The sequence below is a fragment of the Rana temporaria genome, chromosome 3 (genome assembly GCF_905171775.1).
Source record: "Rana temporaria chromosome 3, aRanTem1.1, whole genome shotgun sequence".
Taxonomy (NCBI): domain Eukaryota; kingdom Metazoa; phylum Chordata; class Amphibia; order Anura; family Ranidae; genus Rana; species Rana temporaria.
The window spans coordinates 432,603,607-432,616,243 of NC_053491.1; the positions used below are offsets into that span (position 1 = coordinate 432,603,607).

General features: G+C 46.0%; 1 protein-coding gene across 2 annotated transcripts in view; it reads left to right on the plus strand.

Moving 5' to 3' along the window:
- Positions 1 to 12,637, plus strand: part of LPAR2 (lysophosphatidic acid receptor 2) — a 77,247-nt gene that overhangs the window by 23,297 nt on the left and 41,313 nt on the right. Inside the window, exon 1 of one of the 2 annotated variants that reach the window (XM_040346360.1) lies at positions 1,231 to 1,419. The exons of the other annotated variant lie outside the window; for it this stretch is intronic. Coding sequence (XP_040202294.1) covers positions 1,263 to 1,419 — 157 coding nt within the window. The 5' untranslated portion in view covers positions 1,231 to 1,262. Of the gene's footprint in view, positions 1 to 1,230; positions 1,420 to 12,637 lie in introns of those variants that run through there. 2 annotated transcript variants of the gene reach the window in all.

Below are 12,637 nucleotides of genomic sequence, written 5' to 3' on the forward strand. Positions count from 1 at the left end.
GCCTGCTGCTCTGCACGTCCAGGTAAAGGTCTGCTATGGATTTTGGAGGGGACCCCACAGCTTTTTTTTTATTTTGGGTGTGGGGTTCCAGCACAAAAATGCTAATATTAGCGTTTTTTTATCCAGTATTCTTCAATTATTTAAAGGAACACTAAAGGTACAATTAAAAAAAAAAAAAAATAACATACATGTTATACTTACCTCCGCTGTGCAGATCGTTTTGCACAGAGTGACCCGGATCCGTGTCTTCTGGGGTCCCTCGGCGGCTGTCTCTGCTCCTCCTCGCAAAAGCTTTCCACGTTCATGCGAGCTCCCTCGCATGGTGGAAAGCTTTTGCGAGCGCGCTCCCCTGATACAGCAGCGCCCATAGCCGCCGACTGTATCACTCGGCCCCGCCCCCCGGCGCGCCGCGTCATCCGCTGTGATTGACAGCAGCGCCAGCCAGTGGCTGCGCTGCTATCAATCCTCCCAGCATAGCCAATCAACGGCCAGGCTGGGAACCGAGCAAGATGACAAGCACGCGCCCGGGACTTTCGAACGGTGAGGTAAGTAAAACGGGGGTTTGGGGGGGGGGGGCCGGTGCTGTCAGATGTTTTTTTACCTTAATGCATAGGATGCATTAAGGTAAAAAAACGTTTACCTTTACAACCCCTTTAAGCTCTTATCGGACATTCCAATGGATGTTCGTTCAAACTTGTCTTGCACGGTAACACAAATATTGTTACAAATTGCGAACGTCAAGAAGGCGGTGACGTACAACAACACTACGACGAGCCGAGAAAAATGAAGTTCAATGATTCCGAGCATGCGTCGAATTGATTCCGAGCATGCGTAGGATTTTTGTGCGTTGAATTGTGTACACACGGTCGGAATTTTCAACAACAACTTTTTGTTGTCGGAAAAATTGAGAACCAGCTCACAAATTTTTGTTGTCGGAAATTCCGACAGCAAATGTCCGTTGGAGCCTACACACAGTCGGATTTTTCGACAACAAGCTCACATCGAACATTTGTTGTCGCTTTAGGAGGTACTCGTGCTTTAGCAGTATTGTTCTCAGGTTCCCTCTAAACAGTGTTCGCAAGCTTAAATATGCAGGCTAATCTGGCTTCCTAATGAATGTATATAAGGAAACGCACTTGTGCATTTCATGCTTTGTGTCATCTTCCCCTGGCAGGAGTGTGCTAACTGTAACCTGAGTAGAAAGGTATAGTCCTCCAGCAAGGTGAGGTCCTCCTTCCTGTCACACCTTGTTGGTAGCAGGTATGTGGTTGGAGTCATTGCTGGAGTTACAGGTAGTGGCTTGTAGATCAGAAGTAAGACGGTGTGCTGCAGAGGGGGAGGAAAAGCTGCTGTGGACTCATGGAAGCAATAAGGGAACAGAGGGCATCTATGGGCTGACATTGGCAGGAGCGTGCCGAGGTAAGATGTTGGGTCTTCTGGGCTTTGGGATTTATGGGAGACGGAGATCTGACTGTAAATAAAGGAAGCCGTAGATGTCGGGTAAAGGGTAGAACATTTTATGACATAGGGAGGGGCAGGTATACGAAGGACAGAAATGAATAGAAACTGCAGGGAACAGCTTCAGAAGTCTCCAGCTTTATCAGCAACTGAACCTTCTTGTCAGATGGGATCTTATGGAAAAGAGACAGTAGGATCATAAAGTAATGTAATCTTTTATAACCGAAACACGCATGACTTTAGGATGCTGAAACTTGATGACATGATCCTGAAGTAGACTCTACAGAAATGTTTTTGTATTCTGATTGCTTTTTTGCTTTTGTTTTTTGGACTGGTTGCCTTTTTTTCAGTTCTTTACCCAATTGTTGAAGGTGGTGAAGGTGTAATTTACTGTCCTGGTTGCAAAAGTCGCAAGGCCAGGCCAGCATAGGTGAAGAGCAGCCTACAGCCAGAGGTTGACTTTTTTTATAAAAACTGTTTATTAAATAGGGAAAAGCTTAGGGGTGCCCATGGACCACCCTGCGAGTTTAGAAATCCAGACACAATCTGACTACCCTCAAGCCCTGTACACACGATCGGTTTGTCTGATGAAAACAGACCGATGGACCGTTTTCATCAGATAAACCGTTCGTGTGTGGGCCCCATCGGTTTGTTTTCCATCGGAGAAAAAAAATAGAACATGTTTTAAAATTTTCCTATGGATAAAAAACCGATAGAAAAAAACGATCGTCTGTGTGGAACTCCATCGGAGAAAAATCCATGCATGCTCAGAATCAAGTCGAAGCATTGAACTTCATTTTTCTCAGCACGTCGTAGACACGGTCGGATTTTTGACTGATGGTGTGTAGGCAAGACTGATAAAAGTCAGCTTCATCGGATATCCGACGAGAAAAATCCATCGGATTAGATTCCATCAGATATCCGATCGTGTGTACAGGGCATCAGGCTTCATTGTTGCATGGTGCGGGCATAAACACAAATTAACTCCGCTGACCCGACAGAAATGTTTTTGCATTCTGATTGCTTCTCTCCTTTTTGTTTTCTGTACTGGTTGCCTTTTAGTTAATTTTACTATCCAGTTGCTAAAGTTACTTTCATTTACTTTACTTTAATTTACCTAGTTTCTTTTATTTACTCTCCTGCTTGCAAAAGTCGCAAGACCTGGCCAGCATAGGAGAATGAAACATATAAAGAGAAAACAGACCACTGACATTCCACATTTTAGCCAAAGGGTTGGCTGCACCACCTACCTGTAGACTAAGCTCCCGAGCGCAGGAGATTTTTTTTTTTTTTTTATACTGCATAGGAGAATGCCAGCCTACACAGCCAGAGGGACAGAAGTTGACTTTTCCAAAAACCGGGCTTATTTAATAAAAAAATGCTGAGGCCCCGTACACACGGCCGAGGAACTCGACGTGCCAAACACATCGAGTTCCTCGGCCAGTTCAGCCCTGAAGCCGCCGAGGAGCTCGGCGGGCCGAGAGCTCCCATAGAACAACGAGGAAATAGAGAACATGTTCTCTATTTCCTCGTCGGCTTCCTCTGCGAAATTGTACACACGGCCGGGTTTCTCGGCAGAATTCAGCCAGAAACTCGGTCGGAAGCTGAATTCTGCCAAGGAAACTGGTCGTGTGTACGGGGCCTTAGGGGTGCCCGTGGACCTCCACGGGTGTTTAAAAATGCAGATGCGATTGACTACTCTCAGGAATAAACTTTGTATGGTGCAAACCTAAACACAATTGATTGGATACGCTTTCTTTACTTTCATTCACCCATTTACTTTCATTTACTGTCCTGCTTCCAAAAGTCGCAAGACCTGGCCAGCATAGGAGAACGCCAGCCTACAGCCAGAGGGACACAAGTTGACTTTTCCTGAAAACTGGGCTTATTTAATAAAGAAAGGCTTAGGGGGTGCCCATAGACCTCCAAGGGTGTTTAGAAATGAAGATGCAATTTGACTACCCTCAGGCATCAACGTTGCATGGTGCCGACTTAAACACAAATGATTGGATAAGCTGAGCATTCATATTTATTTAATGGGGATGGAGGGGTAGGAGTAATGCAGTGCAGGAAGAGGTTGCTAGTAATAAATATTTTAGTGGTGGCGTGGGAATGACGGTAACAACTGGAACATGTTTTATAACCTTTATAATTAGCATTCCACCAGAAGTCACAAGACCCGGCCAGCATAGAACGCCAGCCTACAGCCAGAGGGACAGAGGTTGACTTTGCCGAAAACTGGGTTTATTTATTAAAGATAAACTTAGAGGTACCGATAGACCCCCAAGGGTGTTAAAAAATGCAGATACAATGCGGTTGATTTACTAAAACTGGAGAGTGCAAAATCTGGTGCAGCTCTGCATGGTAGCCAATCAGCTTCTAATTTCAGCTTGTTCAGTTAAGCTTTGACAAAAAACCTGGAAGCTGATTGGTTTCTATGCAGCGCTGCACCAGATTTTGCACTTCCAGTTTTAGCAAATCAACTAACCAATTTTGTCTATCATTAGGTATCAATGTTGTATGGGGCAGACCTAAACCCAATCGATTGTATCGGCTGAGCAATTGTGTTTAACCACTTAAGGACCGCCTCCTGCACATATACGTCGGCAGAATGGCACGGCTGGGCACAAGCACGTACCTGTACGTCCTCTTTAAAGCGGAAGTAAACCCATCGATGTAACGATGTAACACTTAAAAAAACTGTTAACATTCCCGGCATGCCAGGGATGCTAACTGCACATTGGTTGTGCTCTCAACCAAACTGTCAAACCATCCAATGGCTGGTGTCATAACTGATCACATGTGCAGCTTCGTGGCAGTTGAAGATTGAACAAAGGCCAAGATGGCAGCTTCCTTGGCTGAAAAAGATAGGAGGGTTTACAACCGCTTTAAGTGCCCAGCGTACGCCCGCGACCCGGTCCGAAGCTCCGTGACCGCGGCCGGGAGACCCGCGGACACGATTGCCGCTGGAGTCCCGCGATCGGTCCCCGGAGCTGAAGAACGAGGAGAGCTGTGTGTAAACACACCTTCCCCGTTCTTCATTGTGGCGCTGTCATTGATCGTGTGTTCCCTGATATAGGGAAGCATGATCAATGACGTCACACGTCCAGCCCGCAACCTACAGTTAGAAACACATATGAGGTCACACTTAACACCTTCAGCGTCCCCTAGTGCAAACTGTAATTGTCATTTTCACAGTAAACAATGCATTTTTATAGAATTTTTTGTTGTGAAAATGACAATTGTCCCAAAAATGTGTCAAAATTGTCCGATGTGTCCGCCATAATGTCACGGTCACGAAAAAAATCGCTGATCGCCGCAATTAGTAGTAAAAAAAAATTATTAATAAAAATGCAATAAAACTATCCCCTATTTTGTAAAACACTATAAATTTTGCGCAAACCAATCGATAAACGCTTATTGCAATTTGTTTTACCAAAAATAGGTAGAAGAATACAAATCGACCTAAACTGAGGAAAAAAATAGTTTTTTTTATATATTTTGGGGGGATATTTAATATAACAAAAAGTAAAAAATATTGCATTTTTTTCAAAATTGTAGCTCTATTTTTGTTTATAGCGCAAAAAATAAAAACCGCAGAGGTGATCAAATACCACCAAAAGAAAGCTCTATTTGTGGGAAAAAAAGGACGCCAATTTTGTTTGGGAGCCACGTCGCACGAACGCGCAATTGTCAGTTAAAGCGACGCAGTGCTGAATCGCAAAAACTGGCCGGGTCCTTTACCTGCATTTTGGTCCGGGTCTTAAGTGGTTAATTCTACTACAGGGTGGAGGGGGAGGAGTAGTGCAGTACAGGAAGATGTTGCCAGTACCAAATATTCCAGCATTCATATTTTACGAGTTATTCATAAAATACAGGTCTGGAGCTGGTGATGTCAGTTGGAGCATTTCTGAATACCCGGTGATAGGATGGGAACTTGTTCACATGACCCGTCAAAGTAATTTTTTGAGCATTTTATCCTCCCATTCATTAAAGCGGGAGTTCAACCAATTCCTTTTTTTTTTTTTTTTTTTCCCTTAGCTTCCTGCTCGTTGTGTCTAGGGGAATTGGCTATTTGTTTTAAAATATGATCCGTACTTACCCGTTTTCGAGATGCATCTTCTCCGTCGCTTCCGGGTATGGGTCTTCGGGAGCGGGCGTTCCTTCTTGATTGACAGTCTTCCGAGAGGCTTCCGACGGTCGCATCCATCGCGTCACTCGTAGCCGAAAGAAGCCGAACGTCGGTGCGGCTCTATACTGCGCCTGCGCACCGACGTTCGGCTTCCTTCGGAAAATCGTGACGCGATGGATGCGACCGTCGGAAGCCTCTCGGAAGACTGTCAATCAAGAAGGAACGCCCATTCCCGCAGCCCATACCCGGAAGCGACGGAGAGGATGCATCTCGTAAACGGGTAAGTACTGCTCATATTTTAAAACAAATAGCCGATTCCCCTAGACAAAACGAGCAGGAATCTAAGGCTAAAAAGTGCCCTCTAAGGGTGAACCCCCGCTTTAAGGACGAGGTAAGTAAAACTAGTTATTATTCTGATCCTTCAAATTTTCCCATCACTGTTGTCGAAAACAAATGATTTGACCCCTCCAACGAAATCGAACAAATCTTCTTAACCTCTTCAGGCCAGCCACACACATTTATGCGTGCCTCTCGGCTTGTGGGCCTTCAGGCATATATGCGTCCCTGTGTAAACCAGTTACCGTGCTCCCTGTGCGCTCCCAGTACAGTAGCCCCCAGTTACCAGAAAGCTCCCAATACTAGCGTTCAGGAGCTTTCCGATCATGTGACAGCTAATCTCAGCAGTCACATGACCTGAATGCCCACCTCAGACTCCCAGTATTTATAACCCTTAAAGGGCCAGGAGGTGATCGAAGAGACTGTTTAAAACAAAAATGTTCGAAAGAAAATCTATACATGTATGGCCAGCATAAGCGTCACGATATCAAGCATTTTTTGGAGCAGAATTGCATACTTTTGCAGCCTTGTAAGGCATTTTTCATCTAAAAGGGGTGGAGAGCTGCTGTAAAAGGGGTCCAGAGCTGCTGTTTGAGCAGAACATGCGTGACAAAACAGTCACACACAAAAAAAAGCTCATATCGCGCTTTTCAGGCATTTCTATTGATGTCTATGGGGACAAAAACACTAAATTCTGCCTGAAAAGTCGCTCATGTACATTTTATTTGTAAATTATTTTAATTAAGTTTTCAATTTTTGTACTTTTTTGAGCGACAGCAGGATGCTGAAATGGGAACAGGGGCTCTTAAAGCGGGGTTCCACCCAAAAGTACTTCCACTTAATTGCTCCCCCCCTTCCGGTGTCACATTTGGCACCTTTTAGGGGGAGGGGGAAACGCGGCCCGATCTCCCTGAAGTTTGGCCCCCTCCTCCTTCCTCCGCCGCTGGGCCAATCAGAAAGCACAGCACGCATGCGTAGTAGGAAACCGGGCGTGAAGAAGAGAGGCTTACCTGGAATGGCGGCGGCTGCATCCGACAGTCGATCCAAAGATCGGCTGGGTTGCTGACATTGCAGGTTCCTTGGACAGGTAAGTGTCCATATAGTAAAAGTCAGCAGCGACAGTATTTGTCTTTTATTTTTTTTCCCCATGGTAGAATTCTGCTTTAACCAATAGGTTTTTGCTTGTTGTGCGTTTTTGAGCTTCAAGCTACAAAACGCTCAAGTGTGAACGGGGCCTAAACCCTTGCAGTGCAGGTGGAGCCCCAATGCGAGGGATCTTTGCTGGGTTTTACATTTCCCTATATTAGAAAATGACTCGTAGGATGGAGCTGATTGCTATGACCCACATTCCCTCTCACCAGGTTTTAGAGCCCCGCTGTGCCTTACTGCTGCGGAACAAGCTAGCCAAACCACCTTTAGATGGTTGAAGCGTGCTGCCATTGATGTGCATATAAATAGCTGAACTGAAAGAGATGATTCACCTCCGTGGTCACAGAGAGAGGCAAGAGCGTGCAGAGGACACAAATACTACTCTATTTTCATGTGAGTCAGTTCCTGATTTCAGCATGAAGTATAGACCTGTGGCTGCATTTAGGCTAAGCGTGCCATTATAAAGATACGCTTGCATTGTCTGGAATAAACAAGGTTGTATGAAGATAATTGTATAGACTTAAAAGGCGATTTGCTTACAAACTTATCTCTTGTGTGTAAGCTACTAAATGTTATGGCCTGTCTCCGTAAAAATAGTCGGGTTAGTATCATCTCATTAAGATTACATAGTAACCAAACAAGGTTCACTTTTTATTCTTTTTAAGCTCATATTTAAAGCAAGCTAATTAAAGATTTAGCTGCGCAGGCGATTGTTTACTTGCAGATTTTCTTCTCCCTGCCTCTCCTCTCATATAATGAATAGTCATTCTGATTAAAGTTGGCCATATATACTGGATCCAAGTGTGCTCAATTATGTGCTAACCCTAATGCCCTGTACACACGATCGGTTCATCCGATGAAAACGGTCTGATGGATTTTTTCATCAGATATCCGATTAAGCTGACTTTCATCAGTCTTGCCTACACACCATTGGTTAAAAAAAACGATCGTTTCAGAACGCAGTGACGTAAAACACAACGACGTGCTGAGAAAAATTAAGTTCAATGCTTCCGAGCATGCGTCGACTTGATTCTGAGCATGCGTGGATTTTTAACCGATGGACGTGCCCACAGACGATCGTTTTTTTCTATCGGTTAGTTAACCATCAGATATTTTTAAAACAAGTTCCTAGTTTTTTATCTGATGGTTAAATAACCGATGGGGCCCACACACGATTGGTTAGTCTGATGAAAACGGTCCATCAGACCATTTTCATCAGACAAACCGATCGTGTGTACGCGGCATTAGTCTAGGTTCACACCTATGCATTTTTTAGTGCAGTTTGCAGAAACGCACTACCGTCCATTTAACATGGTTTCCTACGGTACACATTCACATGTATGTGTTTTTCAGCTGGTGCATTTTTTGGAAGGGGTCAGGGACTTTTTTTCCCGCAGCAGATTGCTTTTGCGTGTAATAGACTTCGATAGACCAGCACCAAAAGTGTTGCGCTTTTGATCTGTTTTTACTTGCGTTTTGCCTTTTTTTAATCTTCATAACAAACTGTGTACAGCTGGTTGTTAAGAAGCAGGCCGGGAAGCTAGCCATGTCTTTAAACTGATGAGTCATCAGCTGTCAGGGGGAGTTCCCCCCGACAGCTGAATGTAAAAACTAAAATTTCCGGCAATTTTAAAATTGTCAAAAAAACAGCGTGGGGTCCCCCCCAATCCATACAAGGCCTTTTGGTCTGGTATATAATTTGAGGGATGCCCCACACCAATTTTTTTTCAATTGGCGGGTCCCCTGTAAAATTAATACCAGACCCTTATCTGAGCATGCAGCCCGGCAGGTCAGGAAAGGTAGGGGACGAGCGAGCGATGCCATACCAGGCCACATGCCCCCAACATTGGGGGTGCTTTTGGGCAGGGGACATATTGACAGGGACAAGTGCCTCGTCCCCACAACTGGGGGGTGGTGCTTTGGGGCAGGGGGACATGTTGACGGGGACTAGGGCCTCTTTCCCACAACCCTGGCTAGTGTTTGTGGGGGTCTGCGGGCAAAGGGCTTATTCAGAATCTGGAAGCCCCCCTCCCCCCAAATTCTCCAACAAAGTGTAAAATGTGATTAAAGACACAACCTGAGTTTTTGACAAGTCTTTTATTTTAAAAAAATCCCCCCCTCCCGCCTGTTTGCCACCACCGACCCCCCAAAAAAAAGAGCTTAGTTTGTGCCGAAGGCTCCCGCCATCTGGCTGTTCCTCTGCCGTCTTGACAGTTCTTAAATAGCTAATAGTAACCAGGTAACGTCGTCAGGTGGCCCCATCCCTTGTTACATCATCGACTGGGGCCTGGCCACCAACATCAAAAGGTGGCAGTGCCCTTATCTATTTACTAATGCTAGCGGTTGATTGAGAGAATGAAGTTCCACTTTCAAGAAAATGACATTTTTGTATTATCCTTAACCACAATAAGAAGGAGGAAAATATGTATGAAATACAATATCTTCTTCCTTTTAGATTTGCGTCTCCCCCCTGAAATGTTTCAACTTTTCACTTTTGGAACATAGCATTCTGAAATCATTCTTGTTTTGGTGTCTTATATTCAATTTTTTGAATTTGTGGCTTTTAAATGAATCTGTTTTAGAGATGTGTTTTAAATGTAAAAAGCATGTTTCAAACTAGTTTAGAGATGACATAATAGTGATTGCAGTAGAGCGTGGTCCCGTGGGACATATGGGGAACATGCTTGGCCAAGGATTCGCTTGTTCAGCAGTGAAGTATCCCTGAAAAATATAATGTTGGCAACTCTACTATGGGGCAATAGAGACGGCCTTAGATAACCTTTAGAAGAAAAGTACGGCAGGGAAAAAAAAAGTTTAGTGTCTTTTCATTGAGCTTTTTGAATCCTATCCATGTTTAAAGTAAATTTTGATGGGATTTTATACTTAATCTTATAATTGTGATTGTATGTAGAGATCTGAAGATTAGCCATTATAGGGTGGGGGGGGGGGTAGATTACCCACAACAATGGCTGTCTAAAGCTGTTTCAAATTGTCGTTTACCCATTGGTCATAACATTCTTTCTTGCCATCGTTGAGTCTACTAATTTCATTTAAAAACCTTTAGCACACCTAATACCGATGCGGCTTCCGGTGTCACATTTGGCACCTTTCAGGGGGGAGCAGATACCTGTGTAATCCAGGTATTTGCTCCCACTTCCGGGCATAGGTCGCCGTGGTGACCTACGCCACGCCGAGTGCCTACCCCCCCCCCCCCGCTGGATTCTGCGAGACACACGGGTCCCAGAAGACAGCAGGGACCATTGGGAATGCGCAGCGCAAATGCAGAGTAGAGAACCATTCCCTTACCGAAGATGGCGGCACCTCCGCCTGAGAGCCGAGGGACAGATCGGCTTCGGGTGCTGACATTGTGGGCACCCAGGACAGATGAGTGTCCTAATATTAAGTCAGTAGCTGTACCATTTGTAGCTGCTGACTTTTATTATTTTCTTTCGGCGCTTTAACCACTTCCTGCCCGCCCGGCGAGTTTTTACGGACACAATGTGGCTCTTAATTGCTGGGAGGCCACCTATATACGGCCTCCGGCCACTGGGGGGGCGCGTGTGCACGCACGACTCGTCACCGAGATGCTGATGCGCGTGCCAAGCGGCCGCGATGTCCGCCAGGTACCCGCAATCGGCAGTGACAGAGCAGGGACGTGGAGCTCTGTGTGTAAACAGAGCTCCATGTCCTGTCAGGGAGAGGAGACTGATGCTGTGTCCCTTGTACATAGGGACACAGCATCGGTCACCTCCCCCAGTCAGTCCCCTCCCCCCACAGTAAGAATCACTCCCAGGATACACATTTAACCCCTTCCTCGCCCCCTAGTGTTAACCCCTTCCCTGCCATTTACTCAATTTTGTACTAGCGACGGGACATTGCTGCGGCCGCTGATAGGCTGAGCGCACTATGAGTCACCGACACACAGGAAGCGGAAGGGGCCCGGGACCGGAGAACGGGACGGCGATATCGGAACAACGGGGGATCGTAGGCAGGTAAGTGACAGTTTATTTTGTATATTTTTACAGCCCGGGCACAGTGGGGGTTAAAAGTTTTAGGTCAGAGAACTCCTTTAAGAGCCCATTCACACCTAGGCGTTTTGTCGCCTGTAGTGTGACGCCCGCTGCCGCCCCGACACGCCAGAGGGATGATGTAACATTGCCCTCTATGGAGATGGTTCACATCTCCACGCCGAACACCTGCCGCCTGTCGCCTGAAAAAAAGTCCCGGACCTTTTTTTCAGGCGTCTTTCGGCGTTCGGCATAGGAGATGTGAACCATCTCCATAGAGGGGGTGAAGGCTGCATTCACAATCGCGGCGTTTTGTCGCAGCGAATCGCGGTACAAAACGCCGATATTTGTTGCCGCAATTCGCGGGACAAAACGCCGCGATTTAGTACGCCGAGGTGTGAATGCAGCCTAAGGCTGCATTCACACCTAGGCGTAGGCAATAGCGTCGTTTTCCGGCGTTTTTTTTAGGCGTTTTTTTCGCGCGTATTCATGCTAATATGCGCGTTTGCATACAGCGTTGTCCGACGTTTTTGTACTTAGACGTTTTTTTTTTAGCCAATAGGAAAAACTATCATCTTTTCATCACTTGTTGCTATGTTGGTAGATTTTTTAAATCTTCTGCATGGGCGACAAGTTCTATTGACAAAACGCCCGTAGCAAACGCTTGTTGTCGCGCAATACGCGCGTATCTGGCGTTTTACATTGATTTCAATGGAAAACCAAAAACGCTCAAATACGCGCATATCGCGCGTATTGCGCGACAGAAAAGGGTCCAGAACTTCTTTTGACTACAGGCGATGCGCGTCAGGCGCATCAGCGTTCAGATGTGAACCATCCCCATTGACTTTCATTGCTTTTCGTCCCTCTGGCGTTTGTTCGCGTCGCGCTACATGCGACAAAACGCGAAGGTGTGAATGGGGTCTTAGACCCCATTCACATCTAGGCGTTTTTACGCCTGTAGCGCTACGCCTCTGCCGCCAGAGGGCTGGAAATACATGTCCCTCTATGGAGATGGTTCACATCTCCACGCCGAACGCCGGACGCCTGTCGCCTGCGGCGTGAAAAAAGGTCCCGGACCTTTTTTTCAGGCGTCTTCGAGCGTTCGGCTAGGAGATGGCAATCATCTCCATAGAGGGGGTCATCTTGGGACACATCTAGGCGGACAATACCCGCGTTTTGTCGCCGCAAATCGCGGTACAAAACGCCGCTATTTTTACCGCGATTTGCGGCGACAAAACGCCGCGATTTCGTCCGTCTAGATGTGAATGCAGCCTTAATGACACCCCCAGATCGGTTCACAGATCGCAGTGCGAACTGTGAACTTGCATACAAATCGGATCGCATAGGTGAGAACACCCATATGATCCGATTTCAGTGCGGGGGAAACCTGCACTTTTTTTTCTGCAAATCGAATGCGAGCTCAGCCATACAACTGGCGGGGTGCGAATCACATGCGATGTCTGAGATCACATATGTGATGGTCTTTAATAGACCTTTTGGATGTAATAGATCTTCAGATTGCAGAGCAAGAATTGGAGCTGGTGTATATAATGAG